Source organism: Aquarana catesbeiana, linkage group LG02, assembly GCF_042186555.1.
Source record: "Aquarana catesbeiana isolate 2022-GZ linkage group LG02, ASM4218655v1, whole genome shotgun sequence".
NCBI lineage: Eukaryota > Metazoa > Chordata > Amphibia > Anura > Ranidae > Aquarana > Aquarana catesbeiana.
Window position 1 is genome coordinate 540,078,617 of NC_133325.1, and position 27,372 is coordinate 540,105,988.

Sequence of the window (27,372 nt, forward strand, 5' to 3'; positions counted from 1 at the left end):
GTAGCTTTAGGTGCACACTGAGCAGAGGAAATAGTACACTAGCTGTAAATACTGCAGCTGCCTGCCTATGGTATGAATAGGATCAGAGCAACAGCAATTGTTTTCAGGTAGCTTTAGGTGCACACTGTGCAGAGGACACAGTACACTAACTGTAAATACTGCAGCTGCCTGCCTGTGGTACTAATAGGATCAGAAGAACACTGCCAATGTTCTTCAGGTAGCTTTAGGTGCACACTGTGCAGAGGACACAGTACACTAACTGTAAATACTGCAGCTGCCTGCCTGTGGTAATAATTGGATCAGAAGAACACCATCAATTTTCTTCAGGTAGCTTTAGGTGCACACTGTGCAGAGGACACAGTACACTAACTGTAAATACTGCAGCTGCCTGCCTGTGGTATTAATAGGATCAGAACAACTGCAATTGTCTTCAGGTAGCTTTAGGTGCACACTGTGCAGAGGACACAGTACACTAACTGTAAATACTGTAGCTGCCTGCCTGTGGTACTAATAGGATCAGAATTTTCTTTAGGTAGCTTTAGGTGCGCACAGTGCAGAGGACACAGTACTCTAACTGTAAATACTGCAGCTGCCTGCCTGTGTACTAATAGGATCAGAAGAACACCACCAATTTTCTTCAGGTAGCTTTAGGTGCACACTGAGCAGAGGAAATAGTACACTAGCTGTAAATACTGCAGCTGCCTGCCTATGGTATGAATAGGATCAGAGCAACAGCAATTGTTTTCAGGTAGCTTTAGGTGCACACTGTGCAGAGGACACAGTACACTAACTGTAAATACTGCAGCTGCCTGCCTGTGGTACTAATAGGATCAGAAGAACACTGCCAATTTTCTTCAGGTAGCTTTAGGTGCACACTGTGCAGAGGACACAGTACACTAACTGTAAATACTGCAGCTGCCTGCCTGTGGTAATAATTGGATCAGAAGAACACCATCAATTTTCTTCAGGTAGCTTTAGGTGCACACTGTGCAGAGGACACAGTACACTAACTGTAAATACTGCAGCTGCCTGCCTGTGGTACTAATAGGATCAGAAGAACACTGCCAATTTTCTTCAGGTAGCTTTAGGTGCACACTGTGCAGAGGACACAGTACACTAACTGTAAATACTGCAGCTGCCTGCCTGTGGTAATAATTGGATCAGAAGAACACCATCAATTTTCTTCAGGTAGCTTTAGGTGCACACTGTGCAGAGGACACAGTACACTAACTGTAAATACTGCAGCTGCCTGCCTGTGGTATTAATAGGATCAGAACAACTGCAATTGTCTTCAGGTAGCTTTAGGTGCACACTGTGCAGAGGACACAGTACACTAACTGTAAATACTGTAGCTGCCTGCCTGTGGTACTAATAGGATCAGAAGAACACCACCAATTTTCTTCAGGTAGCTTTAGGTGCACACTGTGCAGAGGACACAGTACACTAACTGTAAATATTGTAGCTGCCTGCCTGTGGTATGAATAGGATCAGAACAACACCACCAATTTTCTTCAGGTAGCTTTAGGTGCACATTGTGCAGAGGACACAGTACACTAACTGTAAATACTGCAGCTGCCTGCCTGTGGTATGAATAGGATCAGAACAACAGCAATTGTCTTCAGGTAGCTTTAGGTGCACACTGTGCAGAGGACACAGTACACTAACTGTAAATACTGACAACTGATCGCTCCGTCATTGGATGGAGCAATCACGTGGTAAAGAGCCGCTGTCATTGGCCATTTACCCCGTTCTGTGATGTTCCGGGTCCTCCGGACCCGACGGTCATGGACATTCCTGGAACCGCGACTGGAGCATGAATGGAGAATGGCTTCCTCCCCTCCCTGCATCTCGGATTGCCACTGGGGAATGAGGACGACCACCTCCTCTCCCAGACTGTGGATCTGCTGCTTGGGAATGAGGATGGCTTCCTTCCTCTCCCGGGTTCTTGAACTGCCGCTGGGGTGATGAACCGGCTGCTCCATCTCCCATACCCTCATCCATTCATTTTATTTTCATATTTTTATTTTTGTATTTCACAATGCACTATTGATGCATATGGACACTTACTTTCAATATTCAATTTATTTACTGCATATGTTTGTATTATTCGATTGATTTATTTTGTTTGTTTCACCTCCACTTGGTCTCTTTAAAGAGATTATTTAATTTAGCGCAACTTTATTTATAACCATACCCTTATCCAGCTGCTGGGATTACATTACTCTGGTACTGTGTCTTAGGTACACAGATCCTTGATGGGGAGGGAAGACAGTTTCCCCTGCTCTGGCTGACTGTGGGGGAGAGAGGATGGCTTCCTCCACTCCCAGGCTGTGGATCTGCTGCTGGGGAGTGAGGACGACCACCTCCTCTCCTGGAATGTGGATCTGCCGCTGGGGAGGGAGGATGACCAACTCCTCTCATGGACTGTGAAACTGCTGCTGGGGAGTGAGGATGGCTTCCGCCTCTCCCCGGTCCTTGAACTTCCACTGGGGTGATGAGCCAGCTGCTCTATCTCCCGTACCCTCATCCAGCTGCTGTACAGATGCATACCTTCATCCAAGCTTATCCCTTGCAGAAACAGGTTCTTCAAGGTAAGTCTTGCTGCATCTGCAAGTAACAGTGTGCTTTGTCCACCTCCACCCGCAGCTATGTTCTCTAACAGCCTCCATTACAACAGCCCCAGGCCGCTGTAGCCAAAGCCAGGTGGCCTGGGCTGTCATCTGTTGTTCAAGTGCAAACTTGGACTACATGCCAGGTAAGAGCTCTGTAGCTCTCGTCCAGCTGCATCTCTGCCCGGACCAGCCTATATAACTCATCTGTCTACTCCTTGTGTGGTTATTCCTCCAACAACAGTACCAGAACTTCATACTGTGACCAGTGAAAAGATGAAAAATGCAGCGCTAGTGTGTAATGTGCGAAAGTGAAGTATCACCTCACGTGCAAATATAAAGCTGATAGTAACTTGTAGGTCAGATATCAACGTGAACAATATACAACAACAAAAGGACAAACAAATCAGGAAAGTTTGTCACAGGTAGGTGAAAATGTCCATGTAAGACAGCAAAAAAAAAAAAAAAAAACTGCAACTAAAACTGTCTGTGATAAACCAAAAAATATATGGGAGATTCTTCAGTAAAATACAGATGCATTCCTCCATCCAAGCTTATCCCTTGCAGAAACAGGTTCTTCAAGGTAAGTCTTGCTGCATTTGCAAGTAACAGTGTGCTTTGTCCACCTCCACCCGCAGCTATGTCCTCTAACAGCCTCCATTACAACAGCCCCAGGCCGCCGTAGCCAAAGCCAGGTGGCCTGGGGCTGTCATCTGTTGTTCAAGTGCAAACTTGGGCTACATGCCAGGTAAGAGCTCTGTAGCTCTCGTCCAGCTGCATCTCTGCCTGGGCCAGCCTATATAACTCAGCTGTCTACTCCTTGTGTGGTTGTTCCTCCACCAACAGTACCAGAACTTCATACTGCGACCAGTGAAAAGATAAAAAATGCAGTGCTAGTGTGTAATGTGCGAAATTGAAGTATCACCTCACGTGCAAATATAAAGCTGATAGTAACTTGTAGGTCAGATATCAACGTGAACAATATACAACAACAAAAGGACAAACAAATCAGGAAAGTTTGTCACAGGTAGGTGAAAATGTCCATGTAAGACAGCAAAAAAAAAAAACTGCAACTAAAACTGTCTGTGATAAACCAAAAAATATATGGGAGATTCTTCAGTAAAATGAAATAAAGTCCCATGTGTAGATGATGCCTGTAGATCATAGTAAATCAACCACTGTATGTGACAGGAAAAACCTGACACACTCACCTTCCATCAAATATCTGCCGGATTGTTGAATCCAAACACCTGATTGACCCACCGACGTATGGTGAGTGTGTCTACTTCTCATGGTAAGCGTACCCATTCCTTCAATATTTCCATCTTGATGTGGCAAATATCTTATGAAGAGGTTATTCCTGTCAGCTTTATATTTGCACGTGAGGTGATACTTCACTTTCGCACTTTGTTACACACTAGCGCTGCATTTTTTATCTCTTTACTTGTTTGTGCAGTTTACTATACTGTTTATGCCAGCTGCTTTACTATTTTTTACCTACTTTTAAGTTTTATCACTAGTAGTGCGACATTGTTTCATACTTACTGCGACCAGTACCTTTACTGGATGGAGGGGAGAATTTTTCCCTAGTGGCGCTGCTCGTGGTCTAGCGCATCTTTCCAGAGTTGCTGGCGGACAGAATCATACCATCCTAGCATAAATTAGATATTTGAGGTTGGAGATTTCACTATATACACCACCTCCTTTAAATTAGTTCAAATATTAGCAAGCACAAAATTGGAGTTTGAAGGTGCACACAATCAATGAAAATTGATATTACAAAAATATATAATTTTTATTAAATAAACATAATTTAGAAAAGAAAAACAATTTCATATATAAAAAAAGAGCACAATAAAGCCCTAGTGGTCACAATACAAAAGAATGGTTGCCTCTACATGTTTCACCACAATTGTGGCTTCTTCTGGAGCTTTTGTAGGACCCTAATACATTACCACTAAAACACAGAACAAAAGGCAAAAAATAAATTTTAATAAAATAAAAAATAATAATAAAAAAATCAATAATAATGCACATAAAGACCTCAAAGAGGTCCTTATCGGATTCAATAAATCATATATTTACATAATCAACATAACATATAGATTGTCTAATGGAAGCACTCTCACCCCTTTAAAAGATCACGGCTCCAAGGATTCCTCAGAGCCCATCAAGAGCTCCAATGAGGTGTCTGTGTGCCAAAAATTAGGGGGTAACAATAACCCTGTAATCACATCTGAAAAATCATATAACTGAGATCCATAAATCTTGGTGTCACCTAAGAAAATCATTTGCAACTTAGACCAAGTCAGCTTGAATCTACCCTGTTATAGTAAGAAATATCCTTCCCAAAACGCAAACTTCATGTGCTGGCAGCAAACTTCAAAGAGACTGTGCCATCTACAAAATATAATTCATCACGGGATTTTCTATAAAATCTAAAACTTTTTTAATAAATATAAAAATAGATATAGCAAACAATTCATACCTGAGCACTTCCTTCTCTGAGAGTACCAATGTTCCTCAATTTAGTATTAATATGATACCTTTAACGCAGGGAAGATCAAAATGATTGGTCTATCCCAAAGGGATAAACCCCTAAAAAACAATAACAGGTAAGTATCAAGATTATGGCATATCATCAACAAGGAGCTGAGATCTAGCTGCCAGAATCAAACAATTGGTAACTTACTTTTTAGCTTGGTTTGATAATCTTACAGGTAACAGGGTGATCAGCCACAGCAATCTCTCCTGGCTTTTGAGCTTTTAAATACCCACCTAATCCCTGCAAAGTCTGATGTCACCGCTGGGATACAAGTCATTATTGCCTAATCAACAAGAAGACATGGAGCTGAATTACCTGCGGAGCCGTTCCACGCATGCCCAAACCCGCCGCAGTCATTTTAGAAAATCCGTTTCTCCCTTACTCAGCCAGTTACCGTCCTCAGGTAACTTCCTGAGGACGGCCAATCTGATAGGCCAAAATGCATAGAGGTTGAGTCACGTTATCGTGACACACTTCAGCCCACACATTCAACCCGGAAATCAAGCCTTCACTGAGCCAGCGGCTGTATGAACTAATCAGGCAGATTTCATGGATTTACTTATAACTGCTGTTCACTCCGGGTGCCAGGACATTAGACACTCATACATGTGAGTCGAATACCTTTATTTTTTTTGGAATAAAAAGCTCTTTATCAAAGGTACTGCACAATGAGGATTTTTCTATTATATCTATTTATATGATGAACATTCACCGCAGCTAATCATCGGACCAGAGGACATCCACAGGGGTCGCCCCGCACGTGCATTTGACCTAAATAGCGATAGTTTGTCCACTCCCAGGGGTGAGTGCACATCCAACAGGTGGGGCACCCTATTTAAGCACTTAAGAAGCACGGACCAGAGGACATCCACAGGGGTCGCCCCGCACGCGCATTTGACCTAAATAGCGATAGTTTGTCCACTCCCAGGGGTGAGTGCACATCCAACAGGGGGGGGCACCCTATTTAAGCACTTAAGAAGCACTTAAGAAGCACAGAACCATCTATTATTCAAGTCACAGCACTGGATACTGTTCCATTAGCATGAGCACCTTTTTTTCACTGGGGACTGTTTTATTAATTTTATTAATTGTTACCAGTGTATGACCAATATCTATTACCTGTATGTAATTTTTTAGCATTTAGCGCAGTATACTTTTTTATCATTTATTAATTGTTCACACCAATTTCACATTGCAGCTGCTTTAATTTTGTGGTAAAGCAATTAGTTTTCTTTATCCATATTAACACATACATGACGTTTTTCACTTACTTTCATCCTTTAGCGCTTTGGTTCATTTTCATATTTTTTCAAAAAAGGGTGAAAACTATTTTATGGGAAGGGGGAGGGGTAATATTATAACAATAGGAAGGATATACTCCAGAACTAAATGATTACACAAGGGCAAACTACCCCATTGTCAGATCACAAATCTAAAATGGAATCACCTATATTCGGGAACTCGCTCCAAGCATTAAAATAAACACCCACTCAATTGGACCACACCCAGATTATAAGTGGATATCAAGGACCTAAACCAGAGATCAGAGTGCCAACCATCAGAGGAACTTTACAAAAAACTATTTAAAAGAATTTTGTACATTGAAAATATGAACTGACCATTACAGTAGCCCCCTTAATTTATAGATGTATGGTGGGCGATAGGCAATGAGGCACAAAGAAGCCCCAAACATCCATGGGAAACAAATAGTCCCCATATTATGACAGGCCCTATAAAAAAAAATGTCTTGAAACTCAATGCATCATTAAGCCCCGGGAGCTTAATAGCAGACAAATTAAAGATCCATTTTGTTTCTCGTTGTAACAACAATTTGCCCACATCACCCCCTCTTTCATTTAGGGGGATGTATTCCAAGGCAAAAAACCTCATCTTTGTAGCATCAAAATGGTGTTAGAGTCCCATGTGGCAACTGATAGGGCTCTCAAATTTCCTTGCATTAACCAATATAATGTGGTCCCTTATTCTGTGGAAAAAAGGCCTCTTGGTCTTTCCAACATAAAACATTCCACATTGGCATTCCATGTAATTTACAATGCCTATCGATTGGCAATTAGCAAAGAAATTAGGTTTATACATTCTGCCATTAGGCAACAAAATTTCTTGTGCCTGCCAGATATATTTGCAAAAATTGCATTTGCCACACATGCCAGTACCCCCAGCCTTGAGAGGTTCTTTTGTCTTTGAATGTACAATTTATCTCTTAGAGATTCCGATCTCCTAAAAGTAATTTCTGGATATTCTTTCATGTATTTGGCGACTTTATCGTCTGCCCTTAATAGATACCAGAATTTGTCCATTATTTTGCAAACTTGACTTTGCCACTCAGAGTAATGGGCAATCAATCTTGCAGTACTGTCTTCTTTTCTTCGTTTGGACCCATGTATCAGGGAGTTTCTGTCTTGCCCGTTAGCCCGCTGATAGTCCCTCTTTAGTAAATTATTACTATGCCCTCTCTTTCTCAGACATTGCTGCAATGCTTTTGACTCTCTTATAATGTCATCCTGCTTGGAACAATTGCGCTTTAAGCGCAAGTATTGACTATATGGTATACTCTATACCAATGATGCTGGGTGGGAGCTCCTAGCATTAGGAATAGTATTACCCGATGATGGTTTTCTATACAGGGTGGAGCCCAAGCTACCATCCTCATTTTTGGAGATCTCCATATGCAGGAAATTCACGGTCCTTTGATGAAAGGTAGATGTAAACTTAAGATTGTAATCATTAGTTTTTAAGGCTTCCAAGAAGCCCATCAAACCCTCCAAGGACCCCAACCAAATAAAGAAAACATCACCAATAAATCTCTTCCACACGGATACATTGCCCAAATACTCCTGCAAGTCCTCTCTTGAGAATAGATCATGCTCCCCCCCAGGTACAGGTTGGCATATGATGGGGCACAATGAGTCCCCATCGCAACCCCCTGCACCTGAAGGTAGTGGGAGCGCCCAAACAGGAAAACATTGTTCATCAAAATAAATTGCAACAGTGCCAAAATAAATTAACTGTAAAGGCCTGCTGTTGTACCACACTCTGATAGGAAGGTCTTCACAACCTGCACCCCCCAATCATGGGGGATGGAGTTGTAGAGAGCCTCCACGTCAAGAGCCACCAACCAAGCTCCTTCTGGCATATCAATGCCATCTAAAGCTCGAATAAGGTCACTGGTATACTGAATATGTGAAGTAAGTGCTTTCACATGGGGTCTTAGATAATCATCAATTAATTGACTAGAGGGTTCAGTTAGACATCCATTCCCTGACACTATGGGTCTCCCTGGCGGTTCTTTTAAGCTTTTATGAATTTTGAGCAGCGCATACAAAGTTGGAGTTCTTGGAGTTCTAACATCAAGGAATTCAAGAGGTTTTTTTTATCGATGGTGCCTTTTAGAAAGGCCCCATTAATGAGGCCGCTAAACGTATTTGTCATTCTTTCCAAGTAGATCTCAGGTATACTTCTATACTATTCTTGGTTGTCCAGTATGTTCAAAACCATTTGTTCATACTGGGCCACCTTCATTACCAGGATGTTACCACCCTTATCTGAAGGTTTTATAACTAAATCGGGGTTCTTTTTTAATTAGTCCAAGGCCAAATTTTGCATTGGACTGAGACTGAGGATTGCTGGGGTTTTCCATCTAGTGCTTTGAATCTCATTAACTACTTGCTGGGTGAAAGCCCAAATATTGGGATTAGCTTGAGGAAGAGGAAAAGCTTGAGATTTAGGTTTATAAAGTTTGGGTGGTAGGAAACAGAGCTCAACGGGGGGTCCACCCACATCGGAGATAATCTCCAGTGGGAGCGAGCCCTCCGGTGGGTTTCCCTCCTCCCAGAGATCCATCAAATCATTGATGGATTTTAAGTCTTCCATTGAAAAATGTTTCCATAATTCACTAGGGGGACCTTTTGATAAAGGTTCCTGATTATTGTCAAATATTGTTTTATACATTAATTTCTGAGTGAAAAGATTAACATCTTCAATCAACTCAAATTTATCAATCCTTTTAGTTGGACAAAAAAGTAATCCTAGCGATAATACCTCAATTTGATCAGAGCCTGTGATGAAAGATTTATTACATCTAGTTTGTCTAGTTCAGAGGAGTTTTGGGTTCTTGTATTTCTGTGTTCGAGCCCTTTCTGACATCCAGCATAACTGGAGGAAAAAAATAAAATAAAATAGGTGCTGTACGTAGATCAACTCCTGCTGTTGTGGAGGAATTAATCAGACTTACCTTTGAGGTAGTAGGTGTTTGAAAAGAAATGGAAAGTGCATTAGCCAAATCAACAGAAGGATTAGACAGGGTTTGGGAGGGTGCTGAATTAGATGCTCGTGAGTGTGAAGCCATCCCAGCAGGACCTGCACTGGGACTGGTCTCTTGTGCTGCACCTGGATCTCTCGCAGCCTTCTTCCAAATTCCTCTTCCATGGCAGCTAGTATCTGTACTTCTCCTCTTCTGCTAACTGTACCTCAGATCCTGGTAGTGGTTTGGATGTCCCAGACTGCAGGAAGCCTCCCACCAATTCCACCAAATGTGACAGACCACCTGGCACACCACCTGGGTGCTTCTGCCAAACAGTGTCTCCTGCCCTCTAAACCCTTCCAGCAGACCAAGAGCTAATACCAGTCCTTTACCCTAAGCATTGTACACAGACACACAATGAGGTAAAAACCAAATAAAAGACTGTTTCTTGAACAGAAATACAGGTTTTTATACACTTCAAAAATAGGGCAGTCACCACATGAACACTGCAAACTTCAAACAGCAATCACATTAACAACTAACAGTGATCTAATTCAACAATAAATTAATTAATGATTCACTATAAACCCGCCCTCACAAATAGTGAAATCAAATAGCAGCGCTAAACTCAAATTAACCTAAAATTGTGTGTGAAAATTAGAAGTGACAAACTAATTAACACCACCTTCTAACAACACAATGTGACCTTATGCTTATAATCAACATACAATGTGTGAAACATCTGTGTAATAAACTATATCAAAAACTAATAGCAAACATATAAAATCCAATAATCAGGGAGACGTAGTGATATGAGTGATAGTCCATAACATAATATGGTACAGATCTTCAGTGACACAATCTTCCACCACACCGCTGTGATTTGTGACTTCCACTCCCCTTCAGCGAGCAAACTCACCAGCTCCTCTTGCCTTACACTCTCGTGTTCGGCTCACTGGCTTTTTCCCACACAGTAGGGGGCAAAGTAGTAACCTCCAATCAATCCCCGTTTAGTATCCAGAGTATATATGCAAACGCTCTCTCCACATGAAAAAAAGGAAGGCGAACCAATAGTGCAGTAACGCAATAAACTTTAATTAAAACAACACTCTCCTCCACCATTGAACTCACATTTCACAAACTTCAATCAAGCAAAGAGGCACAGCAACCATGGTCATCACCAAAAAAACTCTCCAAACGAGAAAATGGATGTATGGTGGTCACGGCGGACCCAGGTAGCTCGAAAGTCGGTGACACTCTCACCCGTTCCCTGGAGTCTCCTGGAGCCACTTCCCTGCCTACAACTATGGCGCTTCCTGTCACAGCGTCCTACGTCAAGCACGTTAGATTGCCGTATAGCCATGCCCCGACATGTTTCGTCACGAAGGACTTAATCATGGGATTGGCTAAACGGTCTGGCAATCTTTCTTATATACCCTCCCATCGTATAACGAGCGGCGTTGATGACACTGCGCTTGCGCGCTCCCTGTGTCTCCGCTCGCACCTTACGTATACATTGCTTTGTATTGAAAAGTCAACATACATTTAAAATCTATAAGTACTGCAAATACTACAATATATCACTATAAGGCTACAATAGCTGATTAGTAGTCGCGCAATCCACCCATAGAGAGTGCGAATCACCAATCCTATTTGCAAACGCTATATATTGAAAATAAAGGGTGACAATTATAGAATATGAGTTATACAATATATAAAATTTTATAAAATATAGATAAACTTAAAATTAAAAATAAAAATAAATGGTTGGATATACATATAAAAAAGGCTTAACCCATTATGGTATACACCAAATTATTCCATCATATGGACACCCTCGATATACCTAATGAAACACACTTCCTATCTAAAATCACACCTCCTTAACTACTCAAAGACAATCGGTTATCACATACCGACGGTCTCCCCCATTTTTTACCCCCACTTATAGGTGATGTCATAATTGCGTTGGTGTTACAGATTCACAACCTATCAACTTTTCACGATGAGGGTGAAGTAAAACAGGACCTCAACTGTTCCCTCAATAGTTATTAATAAAACAGTTGAGGTCCAGTTCTATATTCAAACCCCCAGGAAAAAGACATCTCAAAAGGTATATCCATCGAGTTTCTCGTTTGGATAGATCTCTTATCCTGTTTGAGCCCCTCCACGATGGATATACAATGTCTATCCCACAAAAATGGAGTAAACTCGGGTCCTGATTATGTTTTTCCTTAAAATGGAGGGACACACTGTGATATTTGAAACCATTTTTGATATTTGTTAGATGCTCAGAAATACGGACCCTCAATAGTCTTTTTGTGCGCCCTACATAGAACAGGCCGCATGGGCACCACATCAAGTACACCACATATGATGAATTACATGTGATGAACTCCTTTATTTCAAATGTTTCATTTACTTGATTAGTGATGCTCTTCATGCTCCTGTTCCTAATCCTCACTGTCCTGCAACACACGCACTTTCTGCATGGGAAGAAGCCATTAAGATTTATTTTAATTGATGGTCGGCCTGGTGGATCAAGGATTTTTTTCACCACTTTGTCTCCAAAACTAGGGGCCCTTCTGTAAATACTTCTGTAGTCGGTCCCTACGGAGAATATACCAATATTTTTTGAAAATCATCTCAATCTCTCTGTACTGGCTATGGTAGTTCGATATAAATCCCCATTGATGTTTCTCGTCAGATCTGGTCCTTTCTTTGTTTTTTAAAATGTCCTCCCTTGGTATATTGGCCACCCGCTCTATGACCTCATCCACAGACTTTTCTGAATACCCCTTCTGAAGGAATCTCTCCTTCAGCACATTTGCCTGTGCATAATACTTCCCTTGTTCAGTACAATTCCGATGGACCCTCAACAGTTGTCCCTTCGGAATGTTCTTTATCCACACAGGGTGGTGTCCACTCCTGATGGACAAAAAACTATTCCGGTCCGTTGGTTTAAAGTACACGCATGTTGCCAGAGAGTGATCCTTCCTTTCAATGGTCACGTCCAAAAAGTTGACGCTCGTATCACTAATCTGGGCTTCCAATTTAATGTTGTTATTATTAGTATTAAGGTACTTTAAAAATTCATCTACAGATTCCCTAGACCCCTCCCAAATGAACAGGAGGTCGTCTATGAACCTTCGGTAGAATTTAAGTTGAGGGCAAGATCCACTAAAAATATACCTGTCCTCCCACTCAGCCATAAACAGGTTGGCGAGGCTAGGGGCATATTTAGCTCCCATAGCCACGCCAACCTGCTGGGAGAAGAAGTGCCCATTCCACCAAAAATAATTATGCGACATGCAGAAGCTTAGGGCCTGACCCACAAATCGCTTCTGCATGTCAGGGATGTCCTCCCTCTTACTCAGGGCCCAGTTCAGTGACAGAGACGCATCCTCATGTTGAATGATCATGTACAATGAAGACACGTCTGCTGTCACCAAAAAGATTTCAGCAGTAGGATTTAGATATATCTCCCCCAATCTTTGAAGCAGATCGGTAGCGTCTCTCAAATAAGCCCTAGTGGTTTTCACACTTGGCTGGAGAAACCTATCTAGGTACTCTCCCAACCTTGCCGTGACAGACCCTATCCCGTTCACAATCGGGCGTGCTGGGGGTAGTTTAGCGTCCTTGTGGATTTTGGGGAGTGTGTATATCACTGGAATCCTACAGGCACTAGGGACCATATACCTTTTTTCTTTGAGATTCAGGGCATTAATAGCATAACCCCACTCAACAAGTGAGTTTAATTGTTCTCTACATTTCTCTCTAGGGTCAGTGGTTAACCTCTCATATGTGGAGTGGTCACTTAACATATCTGAGAGTTGCCTGTGATAAAAGGACTTATCCAGAATAACCACCCCTCCTCCCTTGTCAGCTGGGCGTACAATATTATTATTCCGTTTTTCTAATGACCTAATTCCCTCATTAATGTACTTTGGATTCACTTCCTCTTTCACATTAATGGCATCTAGATCTTTCAAAACCAGATTTTTAAATACCTCCACATAATGATTATTAGAGTTTTGGAGATTAAATACCGATTTGTTCCTCAGGCCACTATAAACTTTATTTAAAGATGACGTGGCATTATTGGCAGACACTACTGGGTGACTTAAAAAATATTTTTTGAGGTTAAGGGTCCTAATAAATTTATGTGTGTCAATGAATACTTCAAATTTATTCAACACTTTCCTGGGAGCACATTTAAGACCCAGATTTAATATATTCATCTCTTTAGCATTCAATGTCACTTCACTCAGGTTGTAAATGCCAGTATTTACATGTCCCTCATTCTCTTTTTTGGGTTGTTGCCGTCGTCCCGCTCGGCAGCCCCTTCGCCTCTTGGGAATGGTCCCACTCCCTTGTTTCCATATTGCTGTGGCTCGTTCATCCCTTCCCTGTTGTTCACTGGATGACTCTTTCCTCTTGGTGTCCCCCCTCCCCTCCCCCTCCTCCCTCACTGGCCTAAAAAAGGTGGGGGGCCTTGTTGCTGGTACTGGGGTGCATTATAGTCCCCATCCAAAGGCAGATACCTATTATGTACTGGTATAGGACTTCTCCCATCACCATGATTAAATGGCGAATACTGGTGGTACATACCATGGTTCTGTTGTCTATACTGACCTCCTCCATGATTGATTCTCTCCATATGGGGGCCATTCCATTCATCCTGATTGTAATTCGAATACTGGCCACCGCTCACTAGCTGAGGTGGTTTAGGTGAACAGTAATAACCACTATGTTGGTTCCCTCTATACTGTGTGGGGGGATAATAATTGGTGTGCCCCGATGCACCCTGTTCATTCCTATCTTCACCTCTCTTACTCCCAGCTTTTTTACTTTGATCATTTTTAGGGACATTAATTAATTTACTATTTCTTTTGGTTTGTACAGGGGCCTCATTAGTGCCTGGAGTAGGGTCTGCCATGCGTAGATCTTATTATTCTTAAAATCAGCCGCATCCCTATTGTACTTTCTGACCTTTTTCCTTTGTGTGTCTCGGTCAACTTTTTCAAGTTTTTTCTTCATATTGTTGTTAAATTCTTTCATCTGGTTTGACTCGTTCATTGGTTCCAATTTACTACGAATGGTACTAATTTGTTCATTGAGTTTCCCCAATTTTACTTGTTTTCTAGTAAGCACCAAATCTTGTAACTCCCTCCCCACTCTGTTAAAAAATTCCAACCATTCATTCATAAAACACTGGTCCTCAAGACCATCCTGAGGGGGAACATCCCACCTCAGGCTTCTAAAAATCAATTTTTCCTTTTGATAGTGTGTGAACGTGAACACATCCCACCAAGTTTTAATCTGTTTTTCCAATAGACTTTCTAAACTTTTGAGCATGCTGGATACATCCTCATCATTTTCAGTCATCTCTTGGTTGGCTGAAAAGATACTATCTGGATTCATTTGTCTGTTGGTAAGAAAATTGAAAACCTCCATGGTTGCAAGCGTTAAAATATACTCACGAAATGTATCACTAATATGGTACACAGGTTCTCCGCCCCTTCCTATGTGCCAAACGCTGCGCTCATGGGACTAAAGCCTCACTCTAAGCAGCTGCTTTAAATAATCAGAACAGTGCAAAATAATAAATGATTCACTATAAACCCGCCCTCACAAATAGTGAAATCAAATAGCAGCGCTAAACTCAAATTAACCTAAAATTGTGTGTGAAAATTAGAAGTGACAAACTAATTAACACCACCCTCTAACAACACAATGTGACCTTATGCTTATAATCAACATACAATGTGTGAAACATCTGTGTAATAAACTATATCAAAAACTAATAGCAAACATATAAAATCCAATAATCAGGGAGACGTAGTGATATGAGTGATAGTCCATAACATAATATGGTACAGATCTTCAGTGGCACAATCTTCCACCACACCGCTGTGATTTGTGACTTCCACTCCCCTTCAGCGAGGAAACTCACCAGCTCCTCTTGCCTTACACTCTCGTGTTCGGCTCACAGGCTTTTTCCCACACAGTAGGGGGCAAAGTAGTAACCTCCAATCAATCCCCATTTAGTATCCAGAGTATATATGCAAACGCTCTCTCCACATGAAAAAAAGGAAGGCGAACAAATAGTGCAGTAACACAATAAACTTTAATTAAAACAACACTCTCCTCCACCATTGAACTCACATTTCACAAACTTCAATCAAGCAAAGAGGCACAGCAACCATGGTCATCACCAAAAAAACTCTCCAAACGAGAAAATGGACGTATGGTGGTCACGGCGGACCCAGGTAGCTCGATAGTCGGTGACACTCTCACCCGTTCCCTGGAGTCTCCTGGAGCCGCTTCCCCGCTTACTCGTATGGCGCTTCCTGTCACGGCGTCCTACGTCAAGCACGTTAGATTGCCGTATAGCCACGCCCCGACATGTTTCGTCACGAAGGACTTAATCATGGGATTGGCTAAACGGTCTGGCAATCTTTCTTATATACCCTCCCATCGTATAACGAGCGGCGTTGATGACACTGGTGGTGACAATAGCTGATTAGTAGTCGCGCAATCACCCATAGAGAGCACGAATCACCAATCCTATTTGCAAACGCTATATATTGCAAATATAGGGTGACAATTATAGAATATGAGTTATACAATATATAAAATTTTATAAAATATAGATAAACTTAAAATTAAAAATAAAAATAAATGGTTGGATATACATATAAAAAAGGCTTAACCTAAATTGGAAGCCCAGATTAGTGATACGAGCGTCAACTTTTTGGACGTGACCATTGAAAGGAAGGATCACTCTCTGGCAACATGCGTGTACTTTAAACCAACGGACCTGAATCGTTTTTTGTCCATCAGGAGTGGACACCACCCTGTGTGGATAAAGAACATTCCGAAGGGACAACTGTTGAGGGTCCGTCGGAATTGTACTGAACAAGGGAAGTATTATGCACAGGCAAATGTGCTGAAGGAGAGATTCCTTCAGAAGGGGTATTCAGAAAAGTCTGTGGATGAGGTCATAGAGCGGGTGGCCAATATACCAAGGGAGGACGTTTTAAAAAACAAAAAAGGACCAGATCTGACAAGAAACATCAATGGGGATTTATATCGAACTACCATAGCCAGTACAGAGAGATTGAGATGATTTTCAAAAAATATTGGTATATTCTCCATAGGGACCGACATCTAGGAGAGATGCTACCAGAAACTCCCAAGTTTATTTACAGAAGGGCCCCTAGTTTTGGAGACAAAGTGGTGAAAAAAATCCTTGATCCACCAGGCCGACCATTAATTAAAATAAATCTTAATGGCTTCTTCCCATGCAGAAAGTGCGTGTGTTGCAGGACAGTGAGAATTAGGAACAGGAGCATGAAGAGCATCACTAATCAAGTAAATGAAACATTTGAAATAAAGGAGTTCATCACATGTAATTCATCATATGTGGTGTACTTGATGTGGTGCCCATGCGGCCTGTTCTATGTAGGGCGCACAAAAAGACTATTGAGGGTTCGTATTTCTGAGCATCTAACAAATATCAAAAATGGTTTCAAATATCACAGTGTGTCCCTCCATTTTAAGGAAAGACATAATCAGGACCCGAGTTTACTCCAGTTTTGTGGGATAGACATTGTATATCCATCGTGGAGGGGCTCAAACAGGATAAGAGATCTAGCCCAACGAGAAACTCGATGGATATACCTTTTGAGATGTCTTTTTCCCGGGGGTTTGAATATAGAACTGGACCTCAACTGTTTTATTAATAACTATTGAGGGAACAGTTGAGGTCCTGTTTTACCTCACCCTCACCGTGAAAAGTTGATAGGTTGTGAATCTGTAACACCAACGCAATTATGAGATCACCTATAGGTGAGGGTAAAAAATGGGGGAGACCGTCGGTATGTGATAACCAATTGTCTTTGAGTAGTTAAGGAGGTATGATTTTAGATAGGAAGTGTGTTTCATTAGGTATATCGAGGGTGTCCATATGATGGAATAATTTGGTGTATACCATAATGGGTTAAGCCTTTTTTTTATGTATATCCAACCGTTTATTTTTAATTTTAAGTTTATCTATATTTTATAAAATTTTATATATTGTATAACTCATATTCTATAATTGTCACTTTATATTTGCAATATATAGAGTTTGCAAATAGGATTGGTGATTCGCGCTCTCTATGGGTGGATTGCGCGACTACTAATCAGCTATTGTCGCCTTATAGTGATATATTGTAGTATTTGCAGTACTTATAGATTTTAAATGTATGTTGACCTTTCAATACAAAGCTATGTATACGTATGGTGCGAGCGGAGACACAGGGAGCGCGCAAGCGCATGTCATCAACGCCACTCGTTATACGATGGGAGGGTATATAAGAAAGATTGCCAGACCATTTAGCCAATCCCATGATTAAGTCCTTCGTGACGAAACATGTCAGGGCGTGGCTATACGGCAATCTAACGTGCTTGAAGTAGGACGCTGTGACAGGAAGCGCCATACGAGTAAGCGGGGAAGCGGCTCCAGGAGACTCCAGGGAACGGGTGAGAGTGTCACCGACTATCGAGCTACCTGGGTCCGCCGTGACCACCATACGTCCATTTTCTCGTTTGGAGAGTTTTTTTGGTGATGACCATGGTTGCTGTGCCTCTTTGCTTGATTGAAGTTTGTGAAACGTGAGTTCAATGGTGGAGGAGAGTGTTGTTTTAATTAAAGTTTATTGCGTTACTGCACCATTGGTTCGCCTTCCTTTTTTTCATGTGGAGAGAGCGTTTGCATATATACTCTGGATACTAAATGGGGATTGATTGGAGGTTACTACTTTGCCCCCTACTGTGTGGGAAAAAGCCTGTGAGCCGAACACGAGAGTGTAAGGCAAGAGGAGCTGGTGAGTTTGCTCGCTGAAGGGGAGTGGAAGTCACAAATCACAGCGGTGTGGTGGAAGATTGTGTCACTGAAAATCTGTACCATATTATGTTATGGACTATCACTCATATCACTACGTCTCCCTGATTATTGGATTTTATATGTTTGCTATTAGTTTTTGATATAGTTTATTACACAGATGTTTCACACATTGTATGTTGATTATAAGCATAAGGTCACATTGTGTTTTTAGAGGGTGGTGTTAATTAGTTTGTCACTTCTAATTTTCATACCCAATTTTAGGTTAATTTGAGTTTAGCGCTGCTATTTGATTTCACTATTTGTGAGGGTGGGTTTATAGTGAATCATTTATTATTTTGCACTGTTCTGATTATTTAAAGCGGCTGCTTAGAGTGAAGCTTTAGTCCCATGAGCGCAGCGTTTGGCACATAGGAAGGGGCAGAGAACCTGTGTACCATATTAGTAATAAATTAATTAACATAACCATAAACACAAAAACATCCCATAATGGTTCGGTAATGAGATAAAGTGGACACAATACTAATCACATCTCCAAGAGGATTACCAGTCAGAAAGAAACAATAGGTGACACATTTAACAATGGGAATGCACACGTAGGAGGCACACAGTGGGGGAAGTATACAATGAGAGAAAGACCAAACAAAGAGGGCAAGACAGAAACTCCCTGATACATGGGTCCAAACAAAGAACAGAAGACAGTACTGTAAGATTGATTACATGTTACTCTCGGCAGCAAAGTCAAGTTCGCAAAACAATGAACAAATTCTGGTATCTATTAAGGGCAGATGATAAAGTCGCCAAACACATAAAAGAATATACAGAAATTACGTTTAGGAGATCGGAATCTCTAAGAGATAAATTGTACATTCCAAGACGAAAGAACCTCTCAAGGCTGGAGGTACAACTTTTTAGTCTGTGTTTATTTCTATACATGAAAATAAGAGAGAGGCGTCTACAAAGATATGTTTGTTGGGCTGTAATTAACATTCGTATAATATCATACTGCAACTAGTAACTGTTTTTCTGTTTTATGCAGCAAAACACAACAGGTACCGACCAAGTGAATCTACCACCTATGTTTCCAATGGTGAAGCTTTCTTTATTCAGTATGGGACTGGCAACTTAACAGGCATACTAGGAATCGATCAAGTTACTGTAAGTGTAATCCATACTGTGAGAAACAAAAAGTGACATGTTCCTTGAGAATTATCCATTGCAGTTTAGTAAAATATCCTGACCAGTTCTTTAGAAATTCTGGATACACTATTTACATAGTTACATAGTGGGTGAGGTTGAAAAAAGACACAAGTCCATTAAGTCCAACCTATGTGTGTGATTATATGTCTGTATTACATTCTACTGTTTCTTAAAATGTCCACAAAATAACCTCTAATGTTGAAAAGAACTAGTGAAAAAGGAACCCAAATGCCAGTGACTGAATGTAAACTGTAATAGTTTACCTTCCTAAGGTAAACCTGCCACAATCCTACCACAAAAAATAAGCAAATGATGAAAAATTCTTATTTTTAATTAGTAGTTTTTTTTCAACTGATGTTTAAAATAAGCCTGTATGAGCTAATTCTGGAATCAACTCTTACCCCTGACCCCCTCAGGACAATGCTTTTGTAGCTCATAAAAAACTGACCTTAACCCCTTCGTACCAACAGCACACATATATGCAGCCTCACGGAAGTGTTTTTTTCCATGGGCCCCAGATGTGCACACAGCGTGTTCCCAGCACAGAGACTGGGGCCTCATACTAATGATTGGGACCTGGGACTGTCAGTTCTGGGTCACCTGATCACTGTGATAGCTTCTGATTGGCTATCATAGTGAGCCCGCCCTTGAATGTCCTTCCTCTTCTGAATGAAGAGAATGATACATTGTATATTCCTCTTCTTACAGGAGAGGAATTGTAAACAATCCAAGTGTGTAAAAAAAAAATGTATGAAATAAAATATAAATTAAAAATAAAGAATAAAAAAAAAAAATTAAAAATAAAGAAAAAAATAACAAGATCAAGGTTGCCAGGGTTATTGTTATGGTCAAGGGTGGGTCAAAGGTCACGGTCAGCATATTTTGTGTAGAATAAAAAAAATTTAACTTGTATCAGAGTCCAACAACTAACATACACATATGTGGTATCACTGCAATCATCAGGAGCAGGAGAATTCATTTTGGGTTGTTCTTTGGTGATAAATTTATGGTGATAAATTAGCAAGAAATATATAGCTACATTTTTTTACTATTTTGGACCAGTTTTCCTTTGCTAATTAAAAACAATCAGGAGATATCGATTACCATTTACCACAAAAAGAAAGCCCAATTTGTCCTGAAAAAACCAAGGTATAATCCACCTTGATACACTAAGTAGTTGTGACGATATGTACAGTTTTACTAACACATCTCAAAGTTGCAAAATTGAGCTTAGGTTTTTAGATTTGTTTTACCCTTAGGTGTGAAGGGGTTCAACTCCCCCTTTATGTTCTTTTCTCTGTCTTGCACAGGAGGACAAGGGGTTGGAAAACCCCCCTTCATTTTTCCCACCAAGAATGGCTTGCCTGAGTGGATAGCTCTCTGCTGTGGAGAATACATCTCCTTGAAGCTGAGCACTCCCTTAGTGCGGGAGATGGGATGTTGTGTGCCTGGCTTAAATAGGTGGATGTGGTTTAGAGCCTTTTTCAATGTTATTCTTTTGTGTATTCCAAGGAAAGAAATCTTGCCATTAAAAAAAAAAATCCAGGTGACTGGCATGGACGCATGAGAGACAGTCAAGCAATCGGGTAGCTATCTAGCAGCCGGAAGGTCTTATCACTATCAAAGATTTGGGTCTCCTCATGAAAGCTTCATGTCAACACACATTGCAATGTTACTGAACTTAGGACAGTAGAGGGAAATCATTATTAATTCTGTCATCCTAAAGCATAGTTAGTAAGGTTAAATAAAGACACCAATCCATCCAGTTCAACCTGAGTGAGTGTGGGTGCGTTTCTACAATTATCCCTATTTATTTAAGGTGCCCATATAGTGCCGTCAATTTACGCAGCGCTCCACACATACATCGATCCCTACCCTCAAGGAGCCCACAATCCAAGGTCCCCAAATCACATGCATATACTAGGGGCCAATTATGTACAGAAGCCAATTAACCTACCAGCATGTCTTTGGAATGTGGGAGGAAACAGGAGTACCCGGAGGAAACCCACGCAGGCACAGGGAGAACATGCAAACTCCAGGCAGGTAGTGTCATGGTTGGGATTCGAACCAGTGACCCTTTTTACTGCTAGGCAAGAGTGCTACCCACTACACCACTGTGCCATGGTGGTACATGATATGTGGTACATGTATGTGTAGAGCCTGTGGCAAATGTTCCTTATCTTCAAAGCAACTTTGCAGTTCCTGTATGAAGGAGGTAGTGACAGGTAAGAATTTGGAATCCCAAAAAGTGTGCTCTTTCATTCAACAAGCAGTTGGAATGTGCAGCAGTATATCGATTTGCGTAAATCTAAATCTGCTGTGCTAATATAGGGTATGACAGTGATGTGAGATGGCTCTGAGAACTCTAATGTGAGAGGGGATCTTCGAACACTAATGGTCCTTTTTTTAATTTATATACGCACTCCTAGAACAATCAAGAGTTTGATGGACTTTGATTACAAGACAATTTACATGCAGATACAGCATGCAAACCAGCTGTGGCTTTGACATTTATGGCCAGAGCCCTCAAGTTGTAGTATATGTTGTTGTATATTGGGATGCTATTGAAGTAGGGAATGGAGAGAGAGCCTATTAATAAACAGTTAGAAGAGCTAAAACTATCTCTAGGCTTTGCGGCTGAATAGGCAATGGACCTAGTAAAATTTACAGCATTTAAAGTGCTTTATGACTGAAGCATTGGACTGTGGATGAGACATCTAAGCAAGGTTATTGCAGGCTGCCGAGATTTGCAACCCTACACAAGGAATATCAATTCATGTGTTTCTAGTTTTGGCTAGCAACAGCTCCAAGGAGTTTTAATAATAGTAGCTCTTCTTTGTATGCAGAAAATTTAAATTAATCACTACTTGGATAATTTGCTGCTCATTTCTAGCTCCAGAGATGATATTATTTGCCACAATGAACAAGTTCTTGACAAGGGATAACTGTAGTGTGGTTCGATACAGTGAAGGTGAAGGTATTTCTAGACAACATTTTTTAGATTCATAGAATGACTTATCATTTCATGTCCAAGCCTTTGCGCCAAGTTGGATCCTGCATGAATTTTCTGGGGTTTCTATACTCTACAACAGCAGTCATGCCATGAGCCCTTTGGTATAAGTGGCATCTGCAGTTCTCTTATCTCCAGCAATGGAAACAGCCAATGGTTACAATAGCCAATCCTTCTCCCAGCAGGGATCAGAAAATCTCTGAAATGGTGGATGGTCGATGGCGGGAGGGCCTCCAATTGCCTGGATCTATTGGCAGCTTTAGAAGCTTCGAAGGGGTCAGCAAGTAAAGATGTTGTTAGGTTACATAGTTAATCTGGTTGAAAAAAGACACAAGTCCACCAGTTCAACCAACAGAGAAAAAAAAAGAAAGAAAAAAAAAAAACCATCAAAGCATGATCCAATACAGAAAGGCTTCTTCACAGTAAGCGAGAGTGCAGACCGCAAACCACTATTTATATAGGCCTTTGAGAAAGATGATTGGGCGATATGTGTCAGGTGAGCGGTGATGTCATAACCTATGGTAGAGCTAGGACGCCATCTTGCTGAGGTTTTTTTGTATAGTGGAAAAGCCCTTTTACCCTTTCTGCCATGTGAGTGTATTTTCACAAGTTTTTTAACAAAATAGTGGATTGTGGTCTGTATTAACTTCTCTTTTTTATGATATCTAAATTGGAGAGACTGATGAAGCGTATGAAGAATGGTCCTGGTTGCAAGCTGTAATACATTTTAACATTAATAGGCAAGTTTGACCCCCTGTTGTTAGTGGGGTCCATCAAACCAGGTAAGACCCCTTTCACATCACACTTGTGCGACCTGGAAGTTGCACAATTTTTGCCGTGATTTTGACGTGATTTTGCCATGACTTTGACACGACTTGAAGCAATGCCTGTGTAAAAAATCTACCGAGCTGGCCAGAACCACTTCTGGAGGGAGTCTATCCACATTATCACAGCTCTTATTTTGAAGAAATCAGATCGTATTTGGAGATGAAATCTTTTTTCCTCTAGACGTAAAGAGTGCCCCTTTGTCCTCTGTGATGACCTTAAAATGAATAACTCAACACCAAGTTCACTATATGGACCACTTATGTATTTATACATGTTGATCATATCCCCCCTTAATCTCTTCAGCTCAAGAGAGAATAAATTTAGTTCCTCTAATCCTTCCTCATAACTGAGTTCCTCCATGCCTCTTATCAGTTTGGTTACCCTTCTCTGCACGTTCTCCAGTTCGGCGATATCCTTTTTGAGAACTGGTGCCCAAAACTGAACTGCATATTCCAGATGAGGTCTTACTAATGATTTGTACAGAGGCAAAATGATATCTCTCTCTGGAGTCCATACCTCTCTTAATACAAGAAAGGACTTTGCTCCCTTTGAAACCGCAGCTTGGCATTGCATGTTATTATTGTGCTTATGATCTACCAAAACCCCCAGATCCATCTCCACTACGGATTCCCCCAGTTGTACTCCACCTAGTGTGTATAATGCATGCATATTCTTAGCCCCCAAGTGCACAACTTTACATTTATCAATATTAAACCTCATTTACCTCATAAACCTCAGTTGCCCAATTAAACAGTGTAATGAGGTTGGCTTGTAAGTTGGAGATATCCTGTACGGACGTTATTTCACTGCATAGCTTGGTGTCATCTGCAAACACTGAAATGGTATGTTTAATCCCATATCCTATATCATTTATAAAGATATTAAAAAGTAGGAATTCCAATACTGAACCTTGGGGTACACCACTGTTACTTTAGACCATTCAGAGTAAAAATCATTAACCACTACTCTCTGAATTCGGTCTTTTAGCCAGTTTTCTATCCATTTACAAATTGATCTTTGCAAGCCTGTAGACTTTACCTTACACCAGTGATGGCGAACCTTGGCACCCCAGATGTTTTGGAACTACATTTGCCATGATGCTCAACTACACTGCAGAGTGCATGAGCATCATGGGAAATGTAGTTCCAAAACATCTGGGGTGCCAAGGTTCGCCATCATTGCCTTACACATTAGCTGTGTGCAAAATTCAAGTATACCATGTCCACAGCCACCCCTTTGTCCAAGGCTTTACTTACCTCCTCATAAAAAGAAATCAGGTTTTTTTAAAACTTCTTTCTTTCATGAATCCATGCTGTCTGTTGCTTAAAATATTTTTTTCCAGCAAGAACTCATCTATGTGGTCTTTTAATAAACTCTCCAGTATCTTCCAGACTATAGAAGTTAAACTAGCAGGTCTATAGTAACTTGGTAAAGACTTTGATCCCTCTTTAAATATGGGCACCACATTGGCTCTACGCCAATCCAGTGGCACCTTTCCAGTCATTAACAAGTCCCTAAAAATTAGAAACAATAGCTTTGAAACGACAGAGCTCAATTCTTTTAGGATCCTTGGGTGGATGCCATCTGGTGCAGGTGCTTTATCCACCTTTATTCTTTCTAAATATTTCTGGACCATGTCACTTTTGAGCCATTGTGGACCATTTGCGGCTGTGTCAATACCATCCCCATTATGGACATGAGCTCCCCATGCTCCTTTGTATACACAGAGCTGAAGAAAGTATTTATTAAGAATTATTAAGAATAATGTACAAGTGAATGTGAGAGATGACATCACTGAGGGGGCTAGGGAGGAGGTGGAATCTTTATGGGTAGAGCTCCAAAGGGATGAAGCTAAGGGGAAAATAATACTGGGAGTATGCTATAGGCCCCCTAACCTGAGGGAGGAAGTGGAGACGGATCTCCTATCACAAATTGGATTAGCAGCAAGGATGGGAAGTGTTATCATAATGGGGGATTTTAATTATCCAGACATAAACTGGGCGGAGGGAACCGCGCATTCATTTAAGGCTCGCCAGTTCCTTAGTGTCTTGCAGGACAATTTTATGGGTCAGATGGTAGACGCACCAACTAGAAATAAAACATTACTAGATCTACTGATTACCAACAATACAGACCTGATAACAGATGTGGAAATACGGGGCAATTTAGGTAACAGCGATCACAGGTCAATTAGTTTCAGTATAAATCACACAAATAGGAAACATGAAGGGAACACAAAGACACTGAATTTCAAAAGAGCCAACTTCCCAAAACTACAAACCTTGCTAAAAGGCATAAATTGGGATAAAATATTAGGAACAAAGAATACGGAGGAGAGATGGGTTTGCTTTAAGAGCATATTAAATAAGGGCATTAGCTAATGTATCCCATTGGGTAATAAATTTAAAAGAGCGAACAAACATCCTGGATGGCTTAACTCCAATGTAAAAATGCATATAAAAGCAAAGGAGAAGGCCTTCAAAAAATACAGGGTTGAGGGATCATCCTCAGCATTCAGAATTTATAAAGAATGCAATAAGAAATGTAAGGGTGCAATTAGGATAGCTAAGATAGAACATGAAAGACACATAGTGGAGGAGAGCAAAAAAAATCCCAAGAAATTCTTTAAGTATGTAAACAGTAAAAAAGGGAGGACAGACCATATTGGCCCCATAAATTATGAGGAAGGACATCTGGTTACAAAGGATGGGGAGATGGCAAAGGTATTGAATTTATTCTTCTCCTCAGTCTTCACGAGTGAATCGGGGGGCTTCAGTAACCAAAACTGCAGTGTTTATCCTCATGACACAACACAGGAAGCACCTACATGGTTAACAGAGGACGGAATTAAAATTAGACTTGAGAAACTTAACATTAATAAATCACCGGGACCAGATGGCTTGCATCCGAGGGTACTTAGGGAAGTCAGTCAGGTGATTGCCAGACCGTTGTTCCTAATTTTTACAGACAGTCTATTGACTGGAATGGTACCAGCTGATTGGAGAAAAGCCAATGTAGCACCAATATTTAAAAAGGGCCCAAAAAACATCCCTGGGAATTACAGACCAGTTAGCCTAACATCAATAGTATGTAAACTCTTGGAGGGGATGATAAGGGACTATATACAAGATTTTAGTAATAAGAATGATATCATTAGCAGTAATCAGCATGGATTCATGAAGAATCGTTCTTGCCAAACCAATCTATTAACCTTCTATGAGGAGGTGAGTTGCCATCTAGATAAAGGAAGGCCCGTAGACGTGGTGTATCTGGATTTTGCAAAAGCATTTGACACAGTTCCCCATAAACGTTTATTGTACAAAATAAGGTGCGTTGGCATGGACCATAGGGTGAGTACATGGATTGAAAACTGGCTACAAGGGTGTGTTCAGAGGGTGGTGATAAATGGGGAGTACTCAGAATGGTCAGGGGTGGGTAGTGGGGTTCCCCAGGGTTCTGTGCTGGGACCAATCCTATTTAATTTGTTCATAAACGACCTGGAGGATGGGATAAACAGTTCAATCTCTGTATTTGCAGACAATACTAAGCTAAGCAGGGCAATAACTTCTCCGCAGGATGTGGAAATCTTGCAAAAAGACCTGAACAAATTAATGGGGTGGGCGACTACATGGCAAATGAGGTTCAATGTAGAAAAATGCAAAATAATGCATTTGGGTGGCAAAAATATGAATGCAATCTATACACTGGGGGGAGAACCTCTGGGGGAATCTAGGATGGAAAAGGACCTGGGGGTCCTAGTAGATGATAGGCTCAGCAATGGCATGCAATGCCAAGCTGCTGCTAATAAAGCAAACAGAATATTGGCATGCATTAAAAGGGGGATCAAATGCAGAGATAAAACAATAATTCTCCCGCTCTACAAGACTCTGGTCCGGCCGCACCTGGAGTATGCTGTCCAGTTCTGGGCACCAGTCCTCAGGAGGGACGTACTGGAAATGGAGCGAGTACAAAGAAGGGCAACAAAGCTAATAAAGGGTCTGGAGGATCTTAGTTATGAGGAAAGGTTGC

The 27,372-nt window shown here is 41.0% G+C and overlaps 1 protein-coding gene across 2 annotated transcripts in view; it reads left to right on the forward strand.

The window, feature by feature from the left end:
• CTSE (cathepsin E) overlaps window positions 1-27,372 on the forward strand; it is a 553,970-nt gene that overhangs the window by 196,004 nt on the left and 330,594 nt on the right. For both annotated transcript variants that reach the window (XR_012241707.1, XM_073615874.1), the window contains exon 4: window positions 19,345-19,463. Coding sequence is in view for 1 of the 2 variants with exons in the window: in XM_073615874.1 (XP_073471975.1) it covers window positions 19,345-19,463 (119 nt within the window). In the remaining variant the exon portion in view is untranslated. The remainder of the gene's footprint in view (window positions 1-19,344; window positions 19,464-27,372) is intronic.